The sequence below is a fragment of the Megalops cyprinoides genome, chromosome 3 (assembly GCF_013368585.1).
Source record: "Megalops cyprinoides isolate fMegCyp1 chromosome 3, fMegCyp1.pri, whole genome shotgun sequence".
Lineage (NCBI taxonomy): Eukaryota > Metazoa > Chordata > Actinopteri > Elopiformes > Megalopidae > Megalops > Megalops cyprinoides.
This window is the reverse complement of record NC_050585.1, coordinates 8,159,513-8,183,775: the sequence shown is the minus strand read 5'-3', so window position 1 is coordinate 8,183,775 and position 24,263 is coordinate 8,159,513. Positions and strand designations below refer to the sequence as shown.

Sequence of the window (24,263 nt, the reverse complement as noted above, 5' to 3'; positions counted from 1 at the left end):
CTAATAAACCTAAGCTTATGTGACCTCCAGTGCATATTAGACCATTCACTGTATAAGTACAACATGTTGGAAAATTTGTGAGTTTTTAATAAAATTTGAAAAGATAAAAGATGGACAATACAGACTTTTATTGTTCAGGCTATCCTACTACAGTATTTGCACCTTGCCACACATACTAGTAGCAAATAACTGTACAGAGATTTTATTTCAGTTGTGATCCAGCAATACATTGAATACCTATTGTCTGATCTCTGTGTGGTTATACTAAGAATTTACAGATTAAACTGGTGAATGCTTGAATGTTGGTATTACTGCATTAACTTCACATCCACTCAAAATCTCAGTGTTGTTTTTACTTATCATAATCTGTATATCCTAAAAATTAAACACTAGTCATATTGACCTAATACAGTTTGGTAGTCACTGAATTTAAAAGGGTTTCTTTATGGATAAAGTACTGCACTTCCATTGAAAACAGCCATGGGTAGCTTTACATTGGATTTGAGGTTATGCTTAAGACACATAATGCCTTATGTTTAAGGCATTTTTCTGTTTACCCAGGCTTTCATTGCATCATTTTTCAGTCATTGGACTAACTAGGAAGAGACTGTTTGTTGTCCTAATTGAAGACAACAATGGGTTTCACAACAGAACCAGGAAGCCTGTTCTTCCATGGCTGGAAGTCGCTCTGGATAAGAGTGCCTGCTAAATACATTGTAATGTAATGTAATGGTTGTATATGGGAGAGGCAGTGAAAATCACTTCCACCTACTGTGCTAAATTACAAAATGAACAACTACTCATAATGATCTAGGTTCAAATTATACTTACATATTTTTATATTAAATGCAATTGTTTTATACTGGTATATTATCTTACATAAAGAACAACGGAGATGTTTATTCTGCAGCCTGATTGGTGATGCACAATTAAAAAGGGGGAAGATGCATCATAACACTGAAGTACTCAAATCAGCTTCCACCCCACCAAGATCCATGAGAAAGGACGACTGCCCCCATTGTGTGAACCAATTTTTAAAAAAATGAATTAATGCTTAAACGGTTGATTTTTCTGTTTGCAATTATTGGTATGTTCGCAGGAGATACAAACTCTAATGCTCATTGTGCAGTTTATAGTGTTGTTTGAGGCATACCTTACATCTCTGACCACGCCTCCAGCAGTGCTAACCTGGCTGTCGTCCCCCTTGGTCCTAAGAGCCTCCCTCTGCGTGGGGATGCCTCTCGCCCAGCTCAAGGTCTAGGATGCACAGAGGAGAGGGGTGGGGGTGTCTTCATCATTGCAGCAGACCTGTTGTTCCAGCTCCCCATACACTTTGCAGCCAAAAGTCACTGGACATCCCAACAGATTGCAGTTACGTGTGACTGCAGGCGTGATTGCATGTGCTTTGAAGAGAATAACACTGGAACTTGCACTGATCATCACAGAGCTGCGACCTCAACCTGATATTACTTCCCAGTGTTTGTACGGATTGGGATGCAGAATTACAGTAAAATGCTTGAAAGGGGTAGAGCACGACACAACCAGCTTTCTACTATAAATTACTATACAGGCCTACATGACAGATTAAAACAGTCATAACACCAAAGTTAATAAGGCCCGCGGGGCATTATTCTAGGAACAAATCAATAAGTACCCATGTCGCTTAACTTTTGGTAGAATAGATTATTTTCACTCATTGTAGAACACATTGCACCAGCATTTGCCAGCTATTTACATCAAAGAGGGAAACAACAGCTCTGGTGGCTGGACCAGACTACAGCAGACTATACACTGACGGCGTATTCCATTCCAGTCCAAGACATTCAGACTGATTCAACGCACATCAAATGAAAACCACAAATTATGTCTAAGTTATCTGAGCGGCACAGAACATTGCATCTGTGACATAAGTCAGGGGGAGAAACACAACTCATTTCGCTGAAAAATTTGTGTCCAAAGCGGACAGTACCGTCAGAGCACCAAACACCACACGGGATCAATGATTTAATCATAGCCCTGATTAAACGGCTCGGCCTCGGTGCTGCCTGAGGCGGGCCTTACATGACTCATGGCACAGCGACCCAGGAAGCAGGGCTGTTTGAATTAGTTATGATTCATATTTACTGGAATTTGGCTATTGATTTGAACTCGCCCAATTAGACGTTAAAAACAGATTCGTTTTTTTCCCCAGCATATTCTGATATAAAACGATGTTTTAAAACGTAACATATAAACGTTTTCACAGGATGTAAGAAGCAAAGATAGCCAACGAACCCATTTCACTTACTTTGTCACTGTAATTAGTTATTTGTTCAGACTGTGAACTGCAGGCATTTCGAATTTTGAGCGGCGCTTCGCATTTTATTCAAATAACTTCTTCGCGAAGTTACGTATCTAGTTAGACTAGCTAACGTTACCTATCAATAATCGAATTTTCTGTACAATCTTGCTGGCTAGCAACTTTTTTTTATAGTTGGCCAATAAGAACTAGCCTAGCTAATGCTGACAAAACGTATTTTAAAATAAACCCCACAGGTTACTCAAAATGGTGACGTTCTGGTGAGTTGGTTTGACTAGCCAGATAACGTTAGATTATAACGTTAACGTTTAATAATACAGATGAACCTGGCTAGCTAACAGTGGCTTGTCTAGCTAGCTTCTAGGTCACAGCTTGCAAACACAAAAATACTGCAGGTCAGTTATACTGTTATTAGAGCTAACAAACTGTGATTAATTAGTACAACACATTATGGTTTTATTTTAAATCACCCTTCCAACTACTGACATACGTTCATGCATCAGTACAGAACGGACGCAAAGGAGGAAGCACAGGTGTCACTTTCTCTCAACTAGCTAACGCTCCTTCACAAGCGCTGGTTAATTTGCTAGCGGTGGCGCTTTTTGATGACGCGGTGCCAGACCTCCCCACGTGTGTTGCCCCTAGATGCTTTCGGCTGTTTCAACATGGCTGCCTCTATATCGCAGCAGCTCGAGGATTTGTTAAACCCTTTACCGAAATTCGCGGATCCAGAAGACGACCAGGATGAAGGTATATGTTTTCATGTCTAGTCTTTACTGTTGACTGACACAATGTGTGCATTTTACCTTTTTTTTTTAGCTGGTTAAATATTTTCTTTCTGCTTTGCACTGTCCGCGCGTGGACGCAAAGCTACGGTGTGCCAACTTTGAAAGTATAGACTACTGTACTGGCTAATTCGGTTTTTACATGTTGTGTGCTAAATCAGACAAAGCTAATATTATTTTATCTGGCCGCAATCAATGTGTAGTGCAACAAAGTAAGTGACTAGTGGGCTAGACAGATAGATGGAAAGCTGGATAGCTAGCCAGTTACTGACGTCGCAGTTTAAGTAGAGCTTGCTATAGCGATGTCTTTAAAAATGAAAGATAGGTTAAGATAAGTCAGCTCTCTGTGGATAGTTTCGTTCATAACAATATACCCAAGTTTCTGTATAATATTGCTGTATAAGATGTTTTACCCATTACCGTTGTTGACAGTGGTCCCTCTTGGGTGTGAGGCGACGCTTGTGACATGTGTTTGCAAGATGTGATCCAAAAGAATGTAGTCTGTAAATACAAAGTGACGTTTATCCGTGGTAAAAAAGCGCTAGACCAGTAAAGCGCTACTTAATTAATTTTCGCTGTATGTTTACAAGCTAGTGATTGGGATTTAAATTAAAATGTAGACTCACATGAAATGGTTGAAAAGAACATAGCTGGTAACACGTTTTAATTGTGTATCGTCGTTTATTAGGCTCTATGATCAGTCTTTCTGGACCCCTTTAATTGTGGGCCTCTCCAGAATGAGCCACTAATGCCAAAATTGCCCCGAGACATCCTCTATAACCATTCAATAACAGGACAGGTTTCCTCCTGTCATTGCCAGTACCAGTAATAAGACATTTTTACACAACATGATAAAGAAACCCGGGTCTTTTGGCACAGCAGAGTGAGCAATTTTCAGTGTACTTAAGGTTACTGATTCAAGAATTTGGCTTAGTGCCATGTGCGGTGTACCACCACCACATCAAGAGTGAAATCATGATTATTGCTGACTTCAGTAAATATCTGCTGGTGACCAGAAGGGAGGAGGATATCTTGGGGGTCATAAGTACATCAAGTTTTTGACATCACTTTGTGGTGTCTGGAGTAAGCTTGCTGTATTATTATTATAATTTTTTTTTTCTTTCTTGCATCTTGTAATACATCTATAGAACCGGGTCCAAACAAAGGGCCTTGGGGATAGGTTAGATTGTTTTTCATGCAATGCAGAGCACTCTCTGCAAAATGTGTGCTGCTCCTAGGAGGGTTGTCTTCTGTACTTGGATGTTGATGTTGCTTGGAATCCTATTGGTAAATTTTTCCAAGCCTTTTTTTTTTTTTTTTTTTTTTTAAACAAGTCCTAGAGCTCCTATAACCACTGTTATAATCTCTGTTGACATTATTATTATTATTATTATTATGAATATACCAAAACACACTACTACTACTACTACAGTATATTAGTTTTTTTTTTTATGAACTCTTGTTTACTTTAAAAAGGAGAATCCCAGTACCATTTCACATTGCTTATTTGCCACCACTGTGCCTCTGCCTGCTGTACACATCTGTCTCAGCGGTATCCAGTCAGGACCTAATCACCAGGAGGTGTTTTCTTAGTTCCTGTGGCCAGTTTCCTCAACATCGTTCTTCTCCCTGTCCGTCCCCGCAGAGACGAAAGCTAAGGTAATAGAGAGGTTCGACGAGGGGGAAAATGAAGACGAAGGTGCTGCTGTCGGCGTGCTGCGGAGGGGAGTCTCTGTCGCTCTCTCTGAGACAGACCGGCGGTACGCGGGGATGGCCACGTCCCGCAAGCAGCTCCGCCAGGAGGCCGAGGGGTCCGGTGAGTCTGGAGGCGAGGGCGTGAACGAACGTGCGACGTCCCGTTCGCGAATCGCACTGCCAGAGGCGGGAATGGCTCTGATGTTTTATTGATACAGTCGGATGAATAACTGAAAGGGACTCATGATCACGGGTCAGGGTGCTAGCACCCGGTCAGGCGTGAGACTGTGTGTCCTGTAGCGTTTGTGCACTGTCTCCTCTGATTGGCTGAAAAGTTAGAGATTTATCCTGCTGTTTCTTAATTGGGTTATATCTTGTACGAACATACAACTTCATGATCAGATTTTTTCCATATTAACTTAGTTTCCGTTCATGAATATACAGTTTTGTACAAATTATTTGTACACACTATCTTTTTTTAACCATCTTAGGTTAAAATAATTTTCTTGACATCTGGATGTTTTGCTTCCTGGCTGCAGGAATATATTGTTGGAAGTTTATCTGATATAGCTGTAGTTCATGAGCAAGGGCAAGAAAGGCCATTATCTAATAATTTACAAGCTTCCCATGTTTGTGAAGCAATGACATATCTCAATGACAGAGACGTAGGTTTAAAAGTGCACCTTGAGAATTGGAAAATCTTTTTTGATCTGTCGTGATTTCAGTTGATAATTAAGCATGGGTACTGCATACACTGATGTGTTCACCTAATAGAACAACTTCATGAGTGTTGAATGTGCTGTATACTAGGCAGGCAGCTGGTGTGAGATATGGGAAAGTTGTACTTTTCATCTTTTCTGTATGACTTTCTTTTGACCTCCTGCACCTTGAAGCATGTCTGGTGTTTGAAATTTTCTGAGGTGACCTGCTTTTTCATATGAATTGCTGTTACTTTGTAAGCAATAGTTTGTCATTCTCAACTTTGCTGTTACTGCTTTGGTGATGTATTTTAAGGCATGGTCAAAGTAGGATCAAAATGTTCTGTGTTATACAGGAGAGGAGGAGGAGGAGGATGACGAAGAGTATGATGATGAGGGTGAGGACGATGAAGAGGATGATGGAGAAGAGGATGTTGATGGTGAGGATGAGGTGGAGGACGATGAAGACGAGGAGGCTGAGAGTAGTGGAGATGACGACTACGACGCGCAAATGAAAACGGTGGTGAAGAAGATGAAGGGGACAGACATCACCTTCCCCGCAGAGACGGACCTCTTCAAGCTGACCGAAGGAATGGATGATCTTGGAGAGAGTGAGGAGGATGAGGAGGAGGAGGAGGAGCTGGCAGGGGAAGACGAGGAAGAGGACGAAGAGGGCGAGGATGATGATGGTAGTGAGGAAGAGGAGGAGATGGACGACGACGCTGACGACAGCGGAGCTGTGGTGACATTTTCGAAAGAAAAAGTCAGCGATGAAGTGGAAAAAGGGAAGGCAGTAAAAAATCAGCTAGGTAAGTATTCCCTGCATCTTATTTGAGTTTCACTTCTCAATTCAAGAGCTCTGACCGCTGTATCAGGCATTTCAGCTCCACATAACGTTCCTGTGGGATAAAGGCTTTTCCCTCGTTTGCTTCCAATCACTTCAGCTCTCTGGGACCAGCTGCTGGAAGGACGAATCAAATTGCAGAAATCCCTGCTGATAGCCAATCAGCTTCCGCAGCCAGCGTCCTTCCCAGAGTTCAAGAGGAGGGGCGGGCCAGAGTTTGCCGCAGCATTGAAGAACAGTGAGTTTGTCTTTTTCAGTCTCTCTGAGATTGCTCTGCATGTCTGCAATCTCCTTTGCTTTATATCCTCATGATTAAATTGTTGCGTAAATAATTCAACAAAGGTGGCTGCATCACTCGTTAGGATAACACCAAAGATGACATGGGTAGTCTGCCAGTCACTTTCCCTCTTTAGCAGAGGGTTAGCTGGGCCTGGTGGTGGGTTGTGCTTTAACAGACGCGTAGCTGTTCGTATTTGACAAGCGTGTTGCAGCTGGGCCAGGACTGTTGGCCGTTGGGGTGTGTCGGTTCCCCCCCAGCGCCCGTCCCCTGAAGCTGCTCTTTGTGACAGGTACAGGGGAGTCCTTACTGTGGCAAATCGGGGCCAGATCATTTACGCTTAAAAAATCCATGCCAATTAATGCAGGCTTGTACTAGTGCAGTCAAGCAGGGCTTTTATTCAGTTCCATTAAAGCGAATGAAATGGTGGCGGATAGCGGGAATTAAATCCATAGGCGTGATTTCAGAGAGAATTGAGTTGGGTGGGTGGGTTTGACTTTTTAAGTCTCCAAGCTTCAATTAACGGGACATTCAAATGGATGTGTGTCATCTGCGGAGTATATGGAATGTGGACTGCGCTTCCACATGCACACTCTTGTGATACGTGAAATGTGTTTAACGTTCATTAATCGTTTTTGATGAGATTCTCCTGTATGGCAGAAGTAATAAAAGATTTGGTTGTCATTCAGCTTGCATCATATGGAAGGGGGTGAACGCTGATCTTCACTTAAAGTTGAGGTGATTAGGAGGAGGGACAAAGTGCATTGTGTGTTCATTGTATTTCAGCCCCCCCTCAGACTGGGGCAGTGCAATCCCTGCGGTAACATCAGGACACAGCGCAGGCAAGCAATTAATTAGGAACAAAAGCCGGTTGTAATTAATTAGGCCGGAATTTCTTCCTCTTTTTTAAAAATCTGCTGCCATATATTATAACGCAGTACATTTGTTTGGAGAATTACTTGCTCTGAAAATCGTACCCATCAAGACAGATGGGTGGGAAAGCAAACTTCCTGTTTTATATCAAGCATGAAAACACGTACTGGCCACACTACCTGTTAGAGACTTGGTTATGGTAGTGCGTTTCTTTTGTTCTATTCTGCATTTACTCAGACTAACCACTCGGTGGCACTGTTCGACATGGCCCGGGGAGAGAGTTGTGCCTGTTTTTAAGGGGGTTGGATATTTTTAATGTAGGTATTGTAACTGGGGGGGGGGGGGGGACCCCCAGGCTCCTCAAGTGTAAATCTGTGCCATGTTTGTTTTGCACTGGCGTGATTGTTTATTGAAATTACTTGTCGTATAGGGGGGATAGTGCTCTTACGGGCACTCTGTGATCACATCTGCATGTATATGCTTTCTGGGTGCTGATTAATTGTGAAGTGGCCGAGGAAAGCTCTGCGAAAAGCCACTTGGGTGGTTGTTTGGATTGATAAAAAACACAACAGCCTGAAGAGCTTTGATTTGTTTTCGTTATTTTCTGTCTGGGTGAGGAGTCAAGAGGCGCGGGTGCGGGGAGGGCAGGCTCAATCACATTCAGCTTGATAGAGTAAATTGATCGGTAATATTCCCGTTTTGCCCATGAAGAGCGGCGGCCTGCATGCGTAATCTGCCGCACGCTCGCGTCGGCTCCGTCGCCTGATCGGCACCACTCAAATCACACTCCTGCCCCCGTTCGGCCTCTCCTCCCCTGCCGTGAGACTCATTAAGACCAAAGCAGACTCGCTCTTACAGGTAGAGTCTACTTTGTCATTCTCCTGTCCCAGCTCACATAATACGCTCTGGCATTTATTGGGTTAAAACATTCGTCTGCTCCTCTCCCTCTCATTCCATCCTTTTTTTTTCTTCCGCTTTCCTGTTTGCCGCCCTCCTCTCTTTTGTTTTTGAAATACAGTGCGCTCTCGGTGCCGCAGTAGCTGCTTCCCAAAGTAGCTAGTTCTGGTGGCTGATTTACTGCGAAATTGCTTATAAATTGAAGTCGAAAATGTTTTGCAGACCTGGCAGCTTTCAAGTCCTGCTCCCATTTGTCACCCAGTATTTCCTATTGTGTATAGTACAGGAATTAATTAGGCCATGCTGCAGTTCACAGCTGTAATTTATGTGAGATGAAATGTCTCGGAGAGGAGCTGCGCTGAACTTGAATATTTCACGGAGTTGTTGTTCGCCGTCCTTTGTCTCGGTTATTGCCGGTTTAGTTACAGCTCAGGCGTGTTTCTGTCAGCGGCAACGTTTGGCTGTCTTAAGCCGGACAAAAACGTTTCTGTCCCAGGTTGTATTGACACACAAGAGTCTCTATTGCAAGAAACTGGAGGTAGCACAGCAGGACCTTACTTAATTACTTAATTTGACATTTTGTTTATGGTGGAAATCAAACACTCCATACGTGGGTATTGTACGCATGCTGTCATTCAAGCTTCCGCCTGGCGTCAGATGGTCTTTAAATTTTTTCTGTGTGCCGCAGGTGATGGTATGGATTTTGTATCCATGCTAAGCGACCGATGCATGTACCCAGCTCCATAAAAAATAGACTGCAGTCAGCCTTTAGGTCTCTCCAAGCAAAGTAATCCCCACCTATGAATATTTTATTACAGAGCCAGGGTCAATTATTCCCCTTTCCCACTGTTGAACCGGAACCAGGCTGGCACAGGCTGCTGCCAGAGCCGGCTGACTGGGTGCAGTATAATTGCTTTTCCATTGAATTATGTGCGACCAGAGCTGTAGCACACAATGTCTCACTGAGTGCTGGTGTCTGTCCAGATCTAGATGTCTGCCTAGCCGTCATCTGCAGCCCAAGCCTGACGTTCCTCTGGAAAAACTACCGGCCCCTTTTAGTACCACGTGTTTATCTCCTCGGTTTTTAGCCCTGGTGCTCACGGTAGCGGTGTAGCTCCGCTGTTCTCTGACCTTCACAGCTCACCTGGAAGTGAAGCCAGCGCTACTGGGCTGAGCTGACGCGGGTCGGCACGAAATTAAAAAAAAAAAAAACGTACAGTAGAGTCACCCCTACCCCGAACTCAGTCAGACAGCCAGGTTTTGCCCCAACGGTGGGAAAGGGGCTTCAGGATCAATTAACAGTGACTTGCATGACACCGGAGGTTAATGCGCTATGTCTCCCAGTTAGTGTATCTGGAGTAGTGGAATGAATGGAAGGAGGTGAACAAGGTTTTTGGGGGGAACTGTCAGTGGAGTAGTTTATCCCTGAGCTCTGCACTGTACAATAGGGCAAAATGAGAATGTCTTGTACAGCACCGATTAATGGCTCAGCCCCATCGACGTCCATTGATCCTCTCAACCTCTTTGTTTTGTGTGTGTGTGTGTGTGTGTGTGTGTGTGTGTGTGTGTGTGTGTATGGCTATTTCTTACATGGCCAGACTTGAGTTATTGGTGTCATTGGCTGGTATTTGGGTCTCCATGCAAACTTATTTCATATTAACATCTGTGCAGTCACCAGGCCTGGCCTTTCCCAGAGCGTCAGGCATTAATGCAGGAATTGCAGGTCCCCCTCCAGCAGTCTTCTCACCACAGTGGCTTGTGGTGGAGGACCTTTAGCCATTAGCCTGGCTTTGGTTGAGAATTCTCCCTGCCGGTGAGTGTCATGTTGGGGACGGCACTGTTGTTGGGGCCTGATAATTCCGGGCCCCTTTGCTTTTTAATATTTTACCCTCTTGGGCTGGGAAGTCTGCCAGAATCACAGTAATCGTTGGTGTGTTTTTTTTGTAATCAACGGCCACACGTAATAGGATTCCTCTGGCCACAGGCAATTAATGCGTTTGTGTCCCCCCCCCCTCCCCTTTTTTTTTTTCCTCAAATTCTCGTGAGCTGATCTTGAAACTGCCAGTGACTGGCCTGTACTCATTTGCATATTTATTGCAGTGGAAAGAAATCCGGCGAATGATTGATGTGGAGCCTGTCTCCTGAATTCTAAATAGAACATTATTATTTCGGGGGGGGGGGGGGGTGTACAGTTGATTAAAGTTGGACATAGCGAGATCAGTTTTTTTCTTCCCCTTTTTAGATTTTTATGAGATGGCCGTCTTGAGAATTAAAGGCATATTTTAATGGATGTTGACAAGAAGCGGAGCAACAGAAGCGGAGGCAAGCGTTGGCTTGAAACGATTTAATCAGATGTGTTTGGGGAGGATTAATTGCGGAGGAAGAGGGGCGAGAGAGAGATGATACGGAGGGTGTGAATGAGCGGGATTGTTTCGCGGGGTCACCCCCAAGACCCCTCGCGGTGCCGTTTTGAGCGATGGTTTGGAAATATCCTCTGAGTGACACTAAAAAGAAACCTTTTTTTTTTTTTTTTCCTTCAACCTGACGGGCCCTCGGTACTTCTGATTGGCCCCTCATTGCTCTGTTGGGCTGGTGTAGAGGGAACTGATGAGGGGTGTAACAGCGCTATATTGCGAGGACCTTTGAGTCCCGCCAGTGATGCCCACTCGCAACACTGCCCCCTGCTGGCGCTGCTGCGCCTTCATTGCCTTGCGATCTGACCCAGGTCACTGTGATGGGCCTTTCAGTGGGGGGTCTGTGGTTCACGTTTAATCCCTTACAGTTTGAGAACAGTTTAGGTTTACACTTGTAAACAAATTTTAGATGAGTGTGACTAGTAAATGATTTGATTTTTAATAAGGCCATACGGTATATGATTTCAGATCATTTACTTAGGTGGGACTACATGGCGTTTGCAGTCTTCGTCAGACTGTCTTCACTTGTCAGGGGTTCTTCCAGTCAGAATGAAACCATGCTCACCAAGTTTTGGCAACTTTTTTTTGGCAGCACTTCACTATATCTGAACTCTCACATCACAAATTCCCCTTGCTTCCATTTGAATGGACCGCAGGGTTACTTGTTTTACGATTATTCCCTGAAGATAAGCGATAAACCCAAGTCCTGGCAGCACCTTTGTTAGATGGCCCATCTCCCTGATTTAGTGAGTGTGGGTGCAGTGGTGAATCACTGTAGAGGTGGAGGATTTGGGTGGGTGGGGTGCAGAGAGGGGGTGGCGGTTCGGCGGGGGGGGGTTTGCCCGGCTGCTGTGTGGCCCGGAGACGCCGCTCGGCTGTGAAACTTCCTCAGAAGTGCGGAGTAAAGGCGGATTTGCCAGTGCGGCAGACTGGCAGCTACATCAAATTATTCCCGCATTAGGGCCCCGCGGCATAATCCACTGCATCCCCGCCGCCCCTCCCCCAACGTGTAACTTTTGTCAACGTAAACTGCAGATTTCACGCTCTGCCATTAATCTGTCGGATTAGGCTTGCAGTTCGGAAGAATCGCCTTTTTAATGAATTCCCGTCTCCTCTTTAACAGGGGGGGGGGGGGGGGAGAGAAAAAACAGGACCCTGGTTAGAAACAGGTTCGTGTTTCTCTGATACCCACTATATGGGAGTGTGCCATTCCCCCCCTCCCTCCCATGACACACACACACACACACACACACACGCGCACGCACGCACACGCACTCACCTTGGACCCCCAGGGCGCAGGGCGGGTGGCGTCAGCAAGCTGTCACTCAGGCAGGCGTGTCGCTCTCCATGGTGCTGACAGTTGTGCCCACAGAGATGATCTCTTCTCCAGGAGAATGAATTCTCTCTTCTGCTGTCTGGCAGTGTGCTGCCACAGTTTGCGTCCGGGCCCCCTCACGCTCAGCGTCGCTCTGAGCCAGAGCGGATCCTGTAGCCTCGTGCTATCTGTCTGCATCCTGGCACCTGTGTCCTGGTTTTCAGGCTGTATGTCCCTTTTGCTCTCTGACTCCCGTTTTGCCTTTTCCTGTCCCTTTTTTTTGAATTGCACGTACTGCCTGTTGTTAGTGAACTTTTAGCCCCGGTGTAATTTTATGCATACAGCAGGTATCCAGTACATTCGCGCGGCAGACCTCTCTCACCAGCATACACCCGTCTCATCCCCCTGCATGTGCCTCTGCTCCCAGGTCACAAAGCCCTGAAGGCCCTCCAGAGATCCCTGCTGGAGCTGCAGGACGAGCTGCTGCACCAGTGCCCCGACACCAGGGCCGTCGTGCTGGGAGAGACCGCAGCGTCCCGCAGGTCAGCACCACCTCTCTCCCGGGTTAATGAGGCCTCTCTGGAAAATGCCAATGTCTAATGTCTAATTAAGCTGGCCTAATACCATACCCCCTGCCACATTTGCAGCTGTGGTGCACTGCTTTTGCGCAGGTAAGATGAAATGCAAGTTGTGAAATTGGGGCTGTTTTTTTTTAGGATTGGGTAAAATGGCTGTGTCCTCTTAGATCCAAAGTTACTGGAGTTGCAGGTGTGGAAGCAGATTGCAAACTGGGCCACCCAAACGGTGTTTATAGCCCTGCCGATAGGGTGCTTCCTATCGGTCATGCTTAAGCGGGGTGAAACCGAGCGTTCTGAGCAGGAGGTGGGAAATAGGTGTCTGTGTCTCGGCTTAATGCGACTCCCTGCTCTTCACGCAGCGAGGATGAAGAGGTGCACAGTGATCAGGAGGAAGAAGAGGAGACGGAAGAAGAGGCGAGGAGGCCCCCCAAGCGTAAGCTGGAGATGTCGGAGTACCCCGACTTCATGGCCAAGCGCTTCGCCACCTTCCAGCCGCACCGCGACGCCACTCTGCAGAAATGGCACGACAAGACCCGTCTGACCATGGGCAAAATGGGCAAGGTATGGGCAGCCCCCCCCCGCCCCCAGCTCTTTCAACAGCGCTCATATTTATACCAGCTGTCTTACTTACACCAGCTCTCATATTTATACCAGCCCACACCAGCTCATGTATTCAGTGTGCCATGTTCTGTGAGTGCATTGTCTATGAACACAAAGTCTAGCAGAGCACTTGAGGAAATGAAGGCCTTGTGTTTCATAAGTCTTGTCACTGCCTACAAGTTTCCACCACTGCCCCATGGCTCCTTAATGTACTGCTGCAGATGTTCTAATGTGACAAGATATTCAGCTGTAGTGTTCATTCAGTCCTCTCTCCGTGAGGTTCTGCTTGGTAACAGGAAGTTTCAGTCCTGTGTGCCTTCTTATGCTCAGTGTGAATGTTTATGCCACTTCACAACAAGCCAGCAAATCAGAACACTTGTAGCTTCAGTGCTGGCAGAGACATTCTTAATGTGATACACACCAAGCAGACTGCCTGGTCCATATATAAAAACTCTGTGGTGCAGCTGCCCAGCACTGAAATACCATTCTGCTCAACGCAGACATCAGTGGGGAAAGTACAGCGGGAGGCTGACGCAAATTTGCATGGAACAAGTCTGACTGCTTAATTCTGCTTTGATCTCTCTGTCCTGGAGATGGGATTGTCTGCTCCGTCCCCCTGGGAGTGCTTTTACTTTTCTCACTGCATCGTGGTCTCAGAGAAGACTTTAGGCTTTGCCTCTCCTTTACACCCTCTCTTTAGCTGCAGCCGGCTCTAATGCCTGTTATACAAGACCAAGGGTCTGCAGAACATCGGTGTCAGCATGTGACTGCGGGCCAGCCTGGCTTTCCAAGGCTTAAGTCAACAAAGGCATTTGTGAATCCTGTTTGTGAGCATTTAAAACCAGGCTTTTGCATACCATGAAACGTCAGTGCAACTATCTCAGAGGTGTGTTCCATTCTACCTTTCAGCAGAATGTGTATATGCTAATGAACCCTGAAAATGCATTGCTCCTCAGATCGACAGTTGCTGGGTTGTGCAAAAGTTGATGACAACACCACATAAACAAGAGATTATTAAAGCTTCTCCTTTAGTTATGGTCATGGTGGAATATCTTTTTAGCAGAGGAACTCTGGGGGCATTACTACAGTTATCCGGTGTGGTGTTTTTAACAGTGTATAGCTCCCAGCAGCTTCCTTGGCTTCTGTTCATGTTCCTGTGTTGCAATTTGGATCCAGTTTTGGTTCTTGGTGGGATTTAGCATGTGACTCTGATGGCCACCTCAAAACGTCAGTTCAGTCCTCCTTAAACCACACCTTCCCCCTTCTAGATCAGTGATTGGCTGGTGGCATTTATCAGACATCTTCTGCCCTCGCTCAAGGAAAGCCTTCAGATCAATTGTGCGGTTCAGGTGTAAAATAATATCTCTGTGTAGGTGTGTTGTTCTGTATGTGGTGAGTGTTTTTTTTCTGGAGGGGGAGTGATTGCTTGATGCGGGAGGTGAGTCGTAGGGGGCGCTGACGGCTCTGTCTGTGACGTCCCCACAGGGCTTTGCTGCTTTCGACAGGAACATCGTGACGCAGGTGGAGCAGGTGCTGATGGACAAGGAGAGGCTGCTGCGGCGCACCCAGACCAAGCGGTCCGAGTACCGAGTCCTGGGCCGGGCCGACGCCGCCGCCCCCGCACCGGCCGGACCCTCGGTGGAGAAAGAGGTGGGACTGAGGAAAAGGGGGGTGGAGAATGGGTGGGGTCTCTCTTTCAGAGAGAAAATCTCAATGGGAATTTTTCCATACCAGCCATACTGAGCCCGACCCCCCACTCACTGCGCACTAGAGTGACTTAGCAGGAAATGAGACGCAGTGGCCACAGTCCAGCACAGACTTTAACTCACAGCAGGGTCCCCTCGGGGCTGGGCCCCGCACCGTGGGACTGTCACCAGCCTCGGTCCCAGTCAGATTCATCGCAGGCAGCCGCTAACGGGGGGGGGGGGGGGGGTGTATTAAGATGCAGCCGCATTAACAAAGTTTCCCTGTATCTTAATTGAATCTACCCACAGAGTGCAGCCGCTGGATTGTATTAACCTGAAATATAGGCAGCGCTGTGCCAGGACGTGGCCCCGCTGATAAAACACTGGGTTATTCATCCCAATCCCTAATCCTGCTGTAATCGCTTTCCGCGGATGTGTCTCTGGCCGTTCGGCGCGGAGTCGCAAGGTTGGAACCGGGGGCGTTCGCCGATAGGTTAATATATTACAAAGCCTTTGGTTCTCACTGCAGTCCCCATAGCGGGTCACGCTCATACCCCCCCCCCCCCCCCCTACCCACATTGTTCTGTTGTCACATTATCCTGAGTGGGGAAGCTTGTATCTCTGTAGGATGTGGGGGGTATGTGGCTTCACTCCCTCCATTTCTAACTGTCAGAGACCCCCCCCCCCCCCCATTCTCTATCTCTCTCTTCACTTCTCCTTCCCCTTCCCTCTTTTTCAGGGAGAGGAGGTTGGGCTGAAGGCCAACACGCATCTCAAAGACCTGGATGAAGAAATCTTTGATGATGATGATTTCTACCACCAGGTAAGCGGCTCAGCCGGGCGGCACATCCATGCGTCTGAAGTGCTTCGGAGAATTTATAGTGTGGAAGGAGGCGCATTTCCGTTGAGTACGAGCCTTTCGCCTCCCCTGATGTCAGCAGCGCCTGCACTCTATAACCAGTAGGAGTCACTGTCGCATTCTCTCTCCTTTGTTTCTGCATTGACTGGACATTTGTACATGCAGAATAGTTAAACTACAAGCACTACAAGAGGTTAAAAAAAAAATCACAGATCTTGCTGAGTCTTGTAAAGCACGCCAGCATGTCTTAAGTCAGGCTGCTTCAGAGGGATCAGCTCTGCTCGGGAGAGTCAGAAATGGGTTTCTGGGTCCTCGTGTCCTTTGCGGTACAGTGTCCCCTCTCTCCGTCCCATTCAGGAAGGCGCATTGCCAGCAGGGGTGGGGGGGGGGGTGGCGGGAGCTGGGGGAGGCGGAGGGGGGCGGGGGGCACAGGAGGGGGGATGTCACCTATGAGTGGGTGCTTATGCACCAATAATGCATGTAATTTAATGTGCATAACCTCGCTCCGCGGGACAGCGCTGCAAGCCGCCGCTTGCATTCACAGAAACATTTCAGTCAGCAAGTCCGCGCGCGGGCCATAAATCATGTCTCTGTGAGTGAGGGGCGGCCCCGGCGCCGGCTCCCACAGCCGCCGCCATCCATAAACGCTCACTTCACTTAGGCTGAACACAGCCAGGCGCACAGCCGCTGCTCGGCCGCGAACGCGGCCTGCTCGCTCTGCGCACCGTGGCGTGTGTGCAGGGACAGGCTCGGCGGTGGGAGGCGTTCCCGTCTCTCTCAGAGTGCACGCCGTGCCGTGCGTCATTCTGCGGTTCCTCTTCCAGGCAGCACGCACGGAAAGGGAGGACCGCTGAAACACATACTGAGGTTTTTTGACCCTTGCTATAAGAGCAGGAAGAATGCATATCTATGACAGATTTCTTCCCTGGAATATTTACTCATCAGTTAATCAAAATGAGAGTATCCTGAGTTCATGTTCGCTTTTATGATATAGTCAATGTGCTTACCTTTGCACTTAAGCCTTTATTTGCCCACAGTCAAATCGGATGAATCACAGCGCTCTGTGGGTCCAGGGCTGTGGAGAAGTTACTCAGTTCTCCATACAGTGAGGCTGGACTTTATATTCCTGCTTGTTTCAAAAGTAGGAACTGCCCCTCTCCCCCCCCCCCCCTCTCTTTCCATCTCGGTCTCTCTCGCTCTCTCTCTCTCTCTCTCTGTCTCTGTCTCTCTCAGCCCTGGTCCCAGGAACAGATGCTGGAGGGGTGTGTCTTCCGAGGCAGGGGAAGGGGTTAATTGGGGTATTAGTGGGGGTTAATCTAAATTAAAATTCCAGCTAATGGGAGTCAGGAAAGAGTCTGCAAACGCCAGATTAAAAGGGAATGGCGCTTCTGTCCCGGGCCCTTCCCTGTAGAGCGTGCTGGCAAGGAGGAAGAGGAGGAGGAGGAAGAAGGGGGGGGGAGAAAGACTAATGGCAGACACTTGTTAGCATCTGCAGGGAGGGGAGAGACGTGGGGGGGGGATTCTCCTCTCTCACATCCCCCCGCCCCCCCGCCCCGCCGCCACACCACGCCGCGCATCGCGTCGGCACCCAACATCTGGCGCGGCCTCTCCAGCGCCCTGGCGCCCCGCCGCTTCTAAATGTGGCGCGCGGCTACGCCGCTCTCCCTAATCACTTAACCGCTGCCTGGCAAGCCCGCGCCGCATCGCCTCTTCCCTGGCAGACATCTGCTGGGCCGGCGGGCATTCGCGCCCGCCTCCCCTCCCCTGTGCATTCTGGGTAGAATGGTGATGATCTGTGGAGATGAGCGCTTCGTTGTCAGCCGGTAATTGCCGGAGAGCCAGGCATTCCTGACAGGCGTGCCTCTGACTTTGACTCGCTTTGGCGGCGGATGGCAGCTCTGACGAAACGCCCGCGTGCTCCTCCGTCACCTCTCCGCTGGCCCCCGCTGGCCTCTGGCGCCCCTGTCCCGGGCTGCTCTGTGCTGCGGGGCAGGGCCGTCCCTGCCGTCTCGGCCTCCCGGGTGCTCAGATGGCACAGAGCCGAGGCCAGCCTAAAATACAATTGCACACTATAAACTGGAGGAATAATCAGTGTGTGACTGTGTGACTGTGAGTGTGCTTGTGCACTGTTTCAGAAGGGCTTGTGATTATTGTGTTTGTTTTTGTGTGTGTGTGTGTGTGTGTGTGTGTGTGTGTGTGTGTGCACGCGCGTGTGCGAGAGTGCCAGCTCCGCCTGGCTTTTTGGGAAGCGGCAGCTTTTGCGCGGTTTTGGCGCGAGGCGTCCCTGTTTGCCGAGCGCGCAGCCCGCCGGCTTTACCGCGCAGAGCCGCGGCGGATTTGGAGCTTACGCCGGGCTGACCGGAGTGACGGTGATGAAGTAGCAGAGATAAACTGACGGATCGGCTGCCAGCGCGATTTTGGGAGTCGGTCAGATAACCACGGCAGCGCAGGAGCGCGCTGTGTTCTGCTGATAATAAACTTGTCGTTCTCGAGCCGCGTCGCGGACTTCAGACCGAGGACGCTCGGGCGGCTGGCAACGGCGGCGTGGGGGGGGGAGGGGGGGCGGAGGAGAGGGGGAAGCGCGTCGCTGTGGAACGGCACCCCCCTCTCCGTCTGTGTTAGTGTGCGCTGTTGTAAGGGCTCCGGGAGGGTAACCTGCCAGACTGATGTGCTTGTAGATGTTCCAGCGAGCTCACTGATCATTAGGCACGCTGCTGTCCGATACGGCGGAGGAGGCCTTCCCCGCTCACAGTGATTGAGTGCAACTGCCTACAATCTACAACCTACAACTCCGCTTCCCTCCCCGTTTTGGACCATGTGAAAAATACCATGCTGGTCAAAATGAAACTGGATGTCAGTGTTAGCTTAATTTCTGTTTGTGGTTGATGATGATGATGATGATAATAAGAATAACTATTATTTTTTCAGTTGGCACTATTCAGAACATCTTACATGGATGTCAGAAGAACAGGAAGAACAAGTGGCAATAAAAACATATGACCCAGCAGATACATTTACATGCATCATTTTTGGAAAGTTCACAAGGAAAACTTTATTTCTAATTTCATAGCAGTAGAAATGCTCAAAGACAGAACTTTAAGGGTAACTGTAGATGCGAACAACAATTATAATTCTATCAGTTTCCATTGTGCTAGCATGCACTAGCGCTTAACACTGATCTGTAACGCTGTGTCAGGTTCCACTCGCATTGAGCTGTCAGGATTCAGGCAGAGGACTTATTAGCCAGTGGTTCACAGTTTTCTCAGTATGCCATTTCTGCAGTGTAAGTGATGGAGATTTGATGGAAAGCCAGCCTTTCTCAGTTTTTGTTAAAGGTGACATGGGATGGTGCTTGCTTCATTGTTGAAGCAAACGGCAGTCTCACCTGTCCCAATATCCTGAAACGCCAGCGCCGGTTTCTGCTTTCTGAGAGTGTCAGAGCCGAGGGGAAGCCCAGCCGGCACTGCCTCTTTGATCCCCTATATCAGTCCCTGCCCTGATCTTCCCCGTGATAAAGGGGGTCGCCCTCGATGTCGCGACAGGTGTTCGATATCTCTGAAGTTGCAGGAGGCGCACGGCGAGTTGGAAACCTGTAATTTTGGAGATGGATTTAAGAGGAGGAGAAATGGGGAGAGGCGATTGCGTGGTCGCCCTCTCTGCCTGTCAGTGCTTCAGAGCGGTTTCATACCGCGGTACGCTGCGATCGGAGGTGCTGGGTACCTGCTTAGCTCTGCCCCCTGCCGAGCATGAAACGGGGTGTCTGTGGGGCTGGGTCAGAGTGCATGTCCCTGCGAGCAAGTGTGTGTGTGTTTGAGAGTGTTCATGCTGTGTGTGGCATAGGAGTGTATGCGCATGTGTGACTTTGTGTGTGTGTGTGTGTGTGTGTGTGTGTGTGTGTGTGTGTGTGTGTGTGTGTGTGTGTGTGTGTGTGTTAGTTAGTGTGGAGCGCTGGGGCAGGGGTCTGTCCCTGGGTCGCCCTCCAAGGTGCCCTGTGTATTTCTGCAGTTCCCGGGCTAGGTGGCTTCGGGGCACTTGGCAGCCTGGCCTGTCTCTCGTTGGCAGAGCCGAGCCTCTTGCCTCACGCCTGGCGACCCCTCGTGGAGCCCTCAGCCTGGCCATCTGTGCCCAGTCTGTGCCCAGGCTGTGCCTGGGGCCGTGAGAGCCACCCACAGCCAGGGGCCCGTCAGAGCACACACAGTACCACAGATGAGGCACACACGCGGTGCCATTCACGTTACCCACTTCATAAAAACAAAGGAGAGTGTCACTTACACATGGGTGGCGCTTTTAAATCAGTGGAAAGAGGGCAGCTGGCCTGACCTGTGGAGTAGTGTCTTTGTGCTTGCATCATCGTGTTCAGTCAGGGGTTATGATTTAAACATTCAGATCTGTGATGAGTGTCTCTTTCTCTCCCTCTCTCCCTGTCTCCACCACAGCTCCTCAGAGAGCTGATCGAGCGAAAGACGAGCGCGGCTGACCCCAATGACCAGGTGGCCATGGGCAGGTGAGTAGCATGTGTCTGTGTGTGTGTGTGTGTGTGTGTGTGTGTGTGTGTGTGTGTGTGTGTGTGTGTTGACATGCGCGGTGCGGTGAGTATATAGGAATGAATGGGAAGTGGGAGTCAGGTGATGAAAGGATGGGGATTTTGGGAATGAGTTCTCAGTTCCCTCTCTTCACTGAGTGTTCTCTCTCTCCCTCTCTCTCCCTCTCTCTCCCTCTCTCTCTCTCTCTCTCTCTCTCTCTCCCTCTCCCTCTCCCTCTCTCTCTCCCCCTGCAGACAGTGGCTGGCCATTCAGAAGCTGCGCAGTAAGATAAAGAAGAAGGTGGACACCAAGGCCAGCAAGGGCCGCAAAGTCAGGTAAGGGGGACGCTGGGGGATGAAGACTGAGATTAAAAAAAAAACATGACCGCATACTAAAATTCATTTATTTTTCAATTACCACCCTTCAGCCATAGTTTTTTTTTTAAATCTGGTCCTTTTTCACAGAGGAATTCCCTTGCATTGTATGGATGTGATAAAATGGTGAAAGTTGTTCCTGTTCCTCTTACTTGTTGGTGGAAATTAAACCAAGCCCAGGCAAAACTTGCACTTTGATATTGTCCCCCCCAAAAATAATAACTGTGCTTTCAGTTTGCCTCCCCCAAAGTCGTCACACTCTGATTCTGCTCTTTTAAATAATCATTTAATGAGCTTGATATGAGTGTTTCCTGGATTCCTGGAAAACAGCGAATAATGGTTTGAGCAAAAACACCAGGGAGTGTATAGCTGGCTGTGCTAAGCCGCACACTAATTCAGCGTCCCTTACAAAGATGATTTTATTTATTTATTTATTTATTTATTTATTTATTTTACCTTTATTTTACCAGGAAGTCCCACTGAGATCAAAAATCTCTTTTACAAGAGAGACCTGGATTTGAGTTTTTAAGTCCTAGTAGACGTGAGGTTTTGTCTCACACTACCACTCTTTTGTAATTTAATTACATGATGATAGAAGTGATTGACTATAGAAGTGAATTTGGTATGTACCAATTATGACTTCTCAGTGCTGTAATTAAACCCTGGGACACACTTGCTGGATGGTGGCTGGCTATCGCCTGAGGTCACCGCCGCGTGTTCTGTACTTAGTCTGTAGCTGCCCATAGCTGGTGGCCGTCGGTCTCGATTCAACATGTAGAGTCACTGTTAGCCGTTGGTGAAAGAATTTCACTCTTGAGCCAATCAGAGTGCTGGGGGATGTCTGCATGAGAGAGCAGAAATGAGCAACAAGGGGAAAGAGGGCTCGCCACCAAAGAAGAATCTTTTTAAACTATAGTTACAAGAGCAATTTGAACAGACGAGAACAAGGACAAATCGATCAGCTTGGCTAAGGAGAAGCCGGTGCTGTACCAGAAGAGAAGCTAACGTTTAAAGCAGCAAACTCGCGAAATTCATTCTCTGGCCGGAAATTTGGGACCACGTAGCTGGCGTTGTTTAGCTAATTAAGTAATTTGTCTCACATCTAGACAATTACATTATTTAGCTAAAAAATAAATGTAAAGAGATAACAGTGTTGTTCCTGATGTAGGAGATAGTAAGGATTGGCTGTTTGCTAACCAGCAGAGGGGAGATTAGCGATAACTGTACACACAGCTTACCCTTCTGGTCTGGAATTGGTTCTTCACTAAGAAGGTATTTTGTAAATAAGCTGCCAGATGTCTTGACATGGTCAAAATGTTTGTCTGCATTTTTCACTTGAGCGCTTTTGCGCCGTAAACATGAGGATCGCTTAAATAAAAGAAATTCCAGTTTTGCAGCCTCCTGGAAGGACTTTTCTTTGATATTTTTGTACTGTGTGTGTTCCCCTTATCCGCTCGTAGTACCTCGGTAAATACACACGTGCAGCTAATTGAGCGATTACAGACAGCGTCTTCACAAACAAGATGCCAGGTGTCAGCCGTAACCTGGGCTGTGTTTTGCAGCATGTCTTTATCAAAGATTATCGGCCGACCCTGACCGACTGTTCCACTAGAACAGCTTGACTGACTGTCAAGATCGTTGCGTCCCCAGCTTAAGGCCTCCTCTGTAATAGGGTACACGTTTTATGTGCACACTAGTAATAATAGTGATACTCAGCACCCAGTATCGACCAGTGAGGTTTGCCAATTTTTCAGACACCTCCTACCTCCTCCATTTTGAACTTTCCCTAACCCACAAGCCCTTCTAAAGGAGGATCCCATCCCATAGTCACAGCAGGGACAGTGCAGTCAATCAGTGATGAAGACACACTGGCCACTGCATTAGCCTGCAGAGCCTGCAGTTATTAGCTATCAATAACATGATCTGACAGCGTTAGGCAATGCTGAGGGTGTAATTGTGGCAAACTGTGTGGTTAAGGCAGTCAACGCTGACCTCTGTGCCTCTCCCTCAGTCAGAGCATGTGCAGCCGGTCTCTTCTCGCTTTGGGCTCCTTGTCGAATACCGAATCCAGTAACAGTCGATCGAGCCTCTGTTAAAGAACATTGTATGATCTTTGAGGCTCGGCCACCGTTGTTGTTTTTTCCTGGGGAGAGCGGCCCGTGGCGATACTGCACTGGACACGCAGGTAACGCCTGTGCCCGCAGGGGAGGGAGCGCCCGGGTTTACCGATACGCCGCGCGGCGGAGTGGCCGGCTTCCAGCCGCGCGGCGGAGTGGCCGGCTTCCAGCCGGGCGCGTCGCCGCCGGTGGGGAGACGCGGGGCAGAGGAACCATCGCCCGGAGGCGGAGTGTTTGCGTTTGATTTCGCGCAGCGCGCGTTGAGTCAGGACAGATTGGGCCACTCTGTTATCCGAGAGGCGCGTTGAGGGGTGTGTGTGTGTGCGTGCGTGCGTGCGTGCGTGCGTGCGTGCGTGCGTGCGTGCGTGCGTGTGTGGAGGGGGTGCGCTCTCTCTGAGGCGCGCCGTTTCCCGGGGTGTGTTTGCACAGCAGAGCATCCCGCCACCTGAAAGACACACACTCTAATGAGCCGGCGCGCTCTCCCAGAGCTGCTTCCCCACTCACTGATGCGCCGCCACCTCTGCTCCATCCTAGCCATTCATTCCATTCAAACCTTCCCCCCCCCCCATTCCTCTCTCTTTTTATGCACGGCGAACAGATTACAAGTCCGTCTGTTTGCTGCGTACCAAATGTTTGTGAATTTTAATAGGTATTAATTTGTTTTTACTGCATCTCTGGGCAAAGCAGGCACAGCTGGAAAGCCTATTCACACAGATAAAAAAAAAATATGGAGGACAATGTGCCATTGAAAGACTGAACAAGCTGTGTGTTCCTCTCACTCTCCGGTTGTCAGATGGAAGTCGAGTCTGATTGCCTGATGTTTTTTTTTTACCCTTGCAGTTGGAATCCAGTTATGTTCTTTTTCAGTAGTTCCCTCATTTCACTGCAGGCTACGTTTTGGAAATGTATGGCCTAGACTCCGGTTACTCTGATCCTGAACAGGCACGCATGCACATGCGCACACGTACACACACACACACACACACACACACAAACACGAATTTTTTCATTCATTGCTTTTTGATTGGAGAAGAAAAATTCAGTGGCTTTTTTGCAGGCACCACTTCAGAGCTCTAAATGTCTGTAAGTCTCATAAGTAGGCCTCAAAACAGGCAACCCTGCATGTGCACTCCCTCTCTCTTACTCTCCCTCCCTCCCTGTGACACTCAGTTTTTGCTAGAAAGTTCTCCCCCCCACCCACCCCCCCCCCCTCTGAGTGGGGCTGACGGAGGCGTGTCTCTCTCCTCTCTGTCCTGCTGCAGGTTCCACGTGCACAGCAAGCTGGTGAACTTCATGGCTCCTATTGACCACAGCTCCATGAGCGATGACGCCCGGTGAGTAATAGATTAATAACCTTCATCAGGCGCCGTCGCCGCGACAGGCCGGTATTGACCCGTTCTTCAACCCAGCAGCGCCTCCATCTCCCCTTA

The 24,263-nt window shown here is 48.4% G+C and overlaps 1 protein-coding gene across 1 annotated transcript in view; it reads left to right on the top strand.

Moving 5' to 3' along the window:
* Positions 1-2,962: 2,962 nt before the first annotated feature.
* Positions 2,963-24,263, top strand: part of aatf (apoptosis antagonizing transcription factor) — a 32,735-nt gene continuing 11,434 nt past the window's right edge. Inside the window, exons 1-11 of the mRNA XM_036524650.1 lie at positions 2,963-3,049; positions 4,730-4,900; positions 5,834-6,286; positions 6,422-6,559; positions 12,525-12,639; positions 13,035-13,236; positions 14,761-14,925; positions 15,700-15,783; positions 20,256-20,323; positions 20,597-20,677; positions 24,096-24,167. Coding sequence (XP_036380543.1) covers positions 2,965-3,049; positions 4,730-4,900; positions 5,834-6,286; positions 6,422-6,559; positions 12,525-12,639; positions 13,035-13,236; positions 14,761-14,925; positions 15,700-15,783; positions 20,256-20,323; positions 20,597-20,677; positions 24,096-24,167 — 1,634 coding nt within the window. The 5' untranslated portion in view covers positions 2,963-2,964. The remainder of the gene's footprint in view (positions 3,050-4,729; positions 4,901-5,833; positions 6,287-6,421; positions 6,560-12,524; positions 12,640-13,034; positions 13,237-14,760; positions 14,926-15,699; positions 15,784-20,255; positions 20,324-20,596; positions 20,678-24,095; positions 24,168-24,263) is intronic.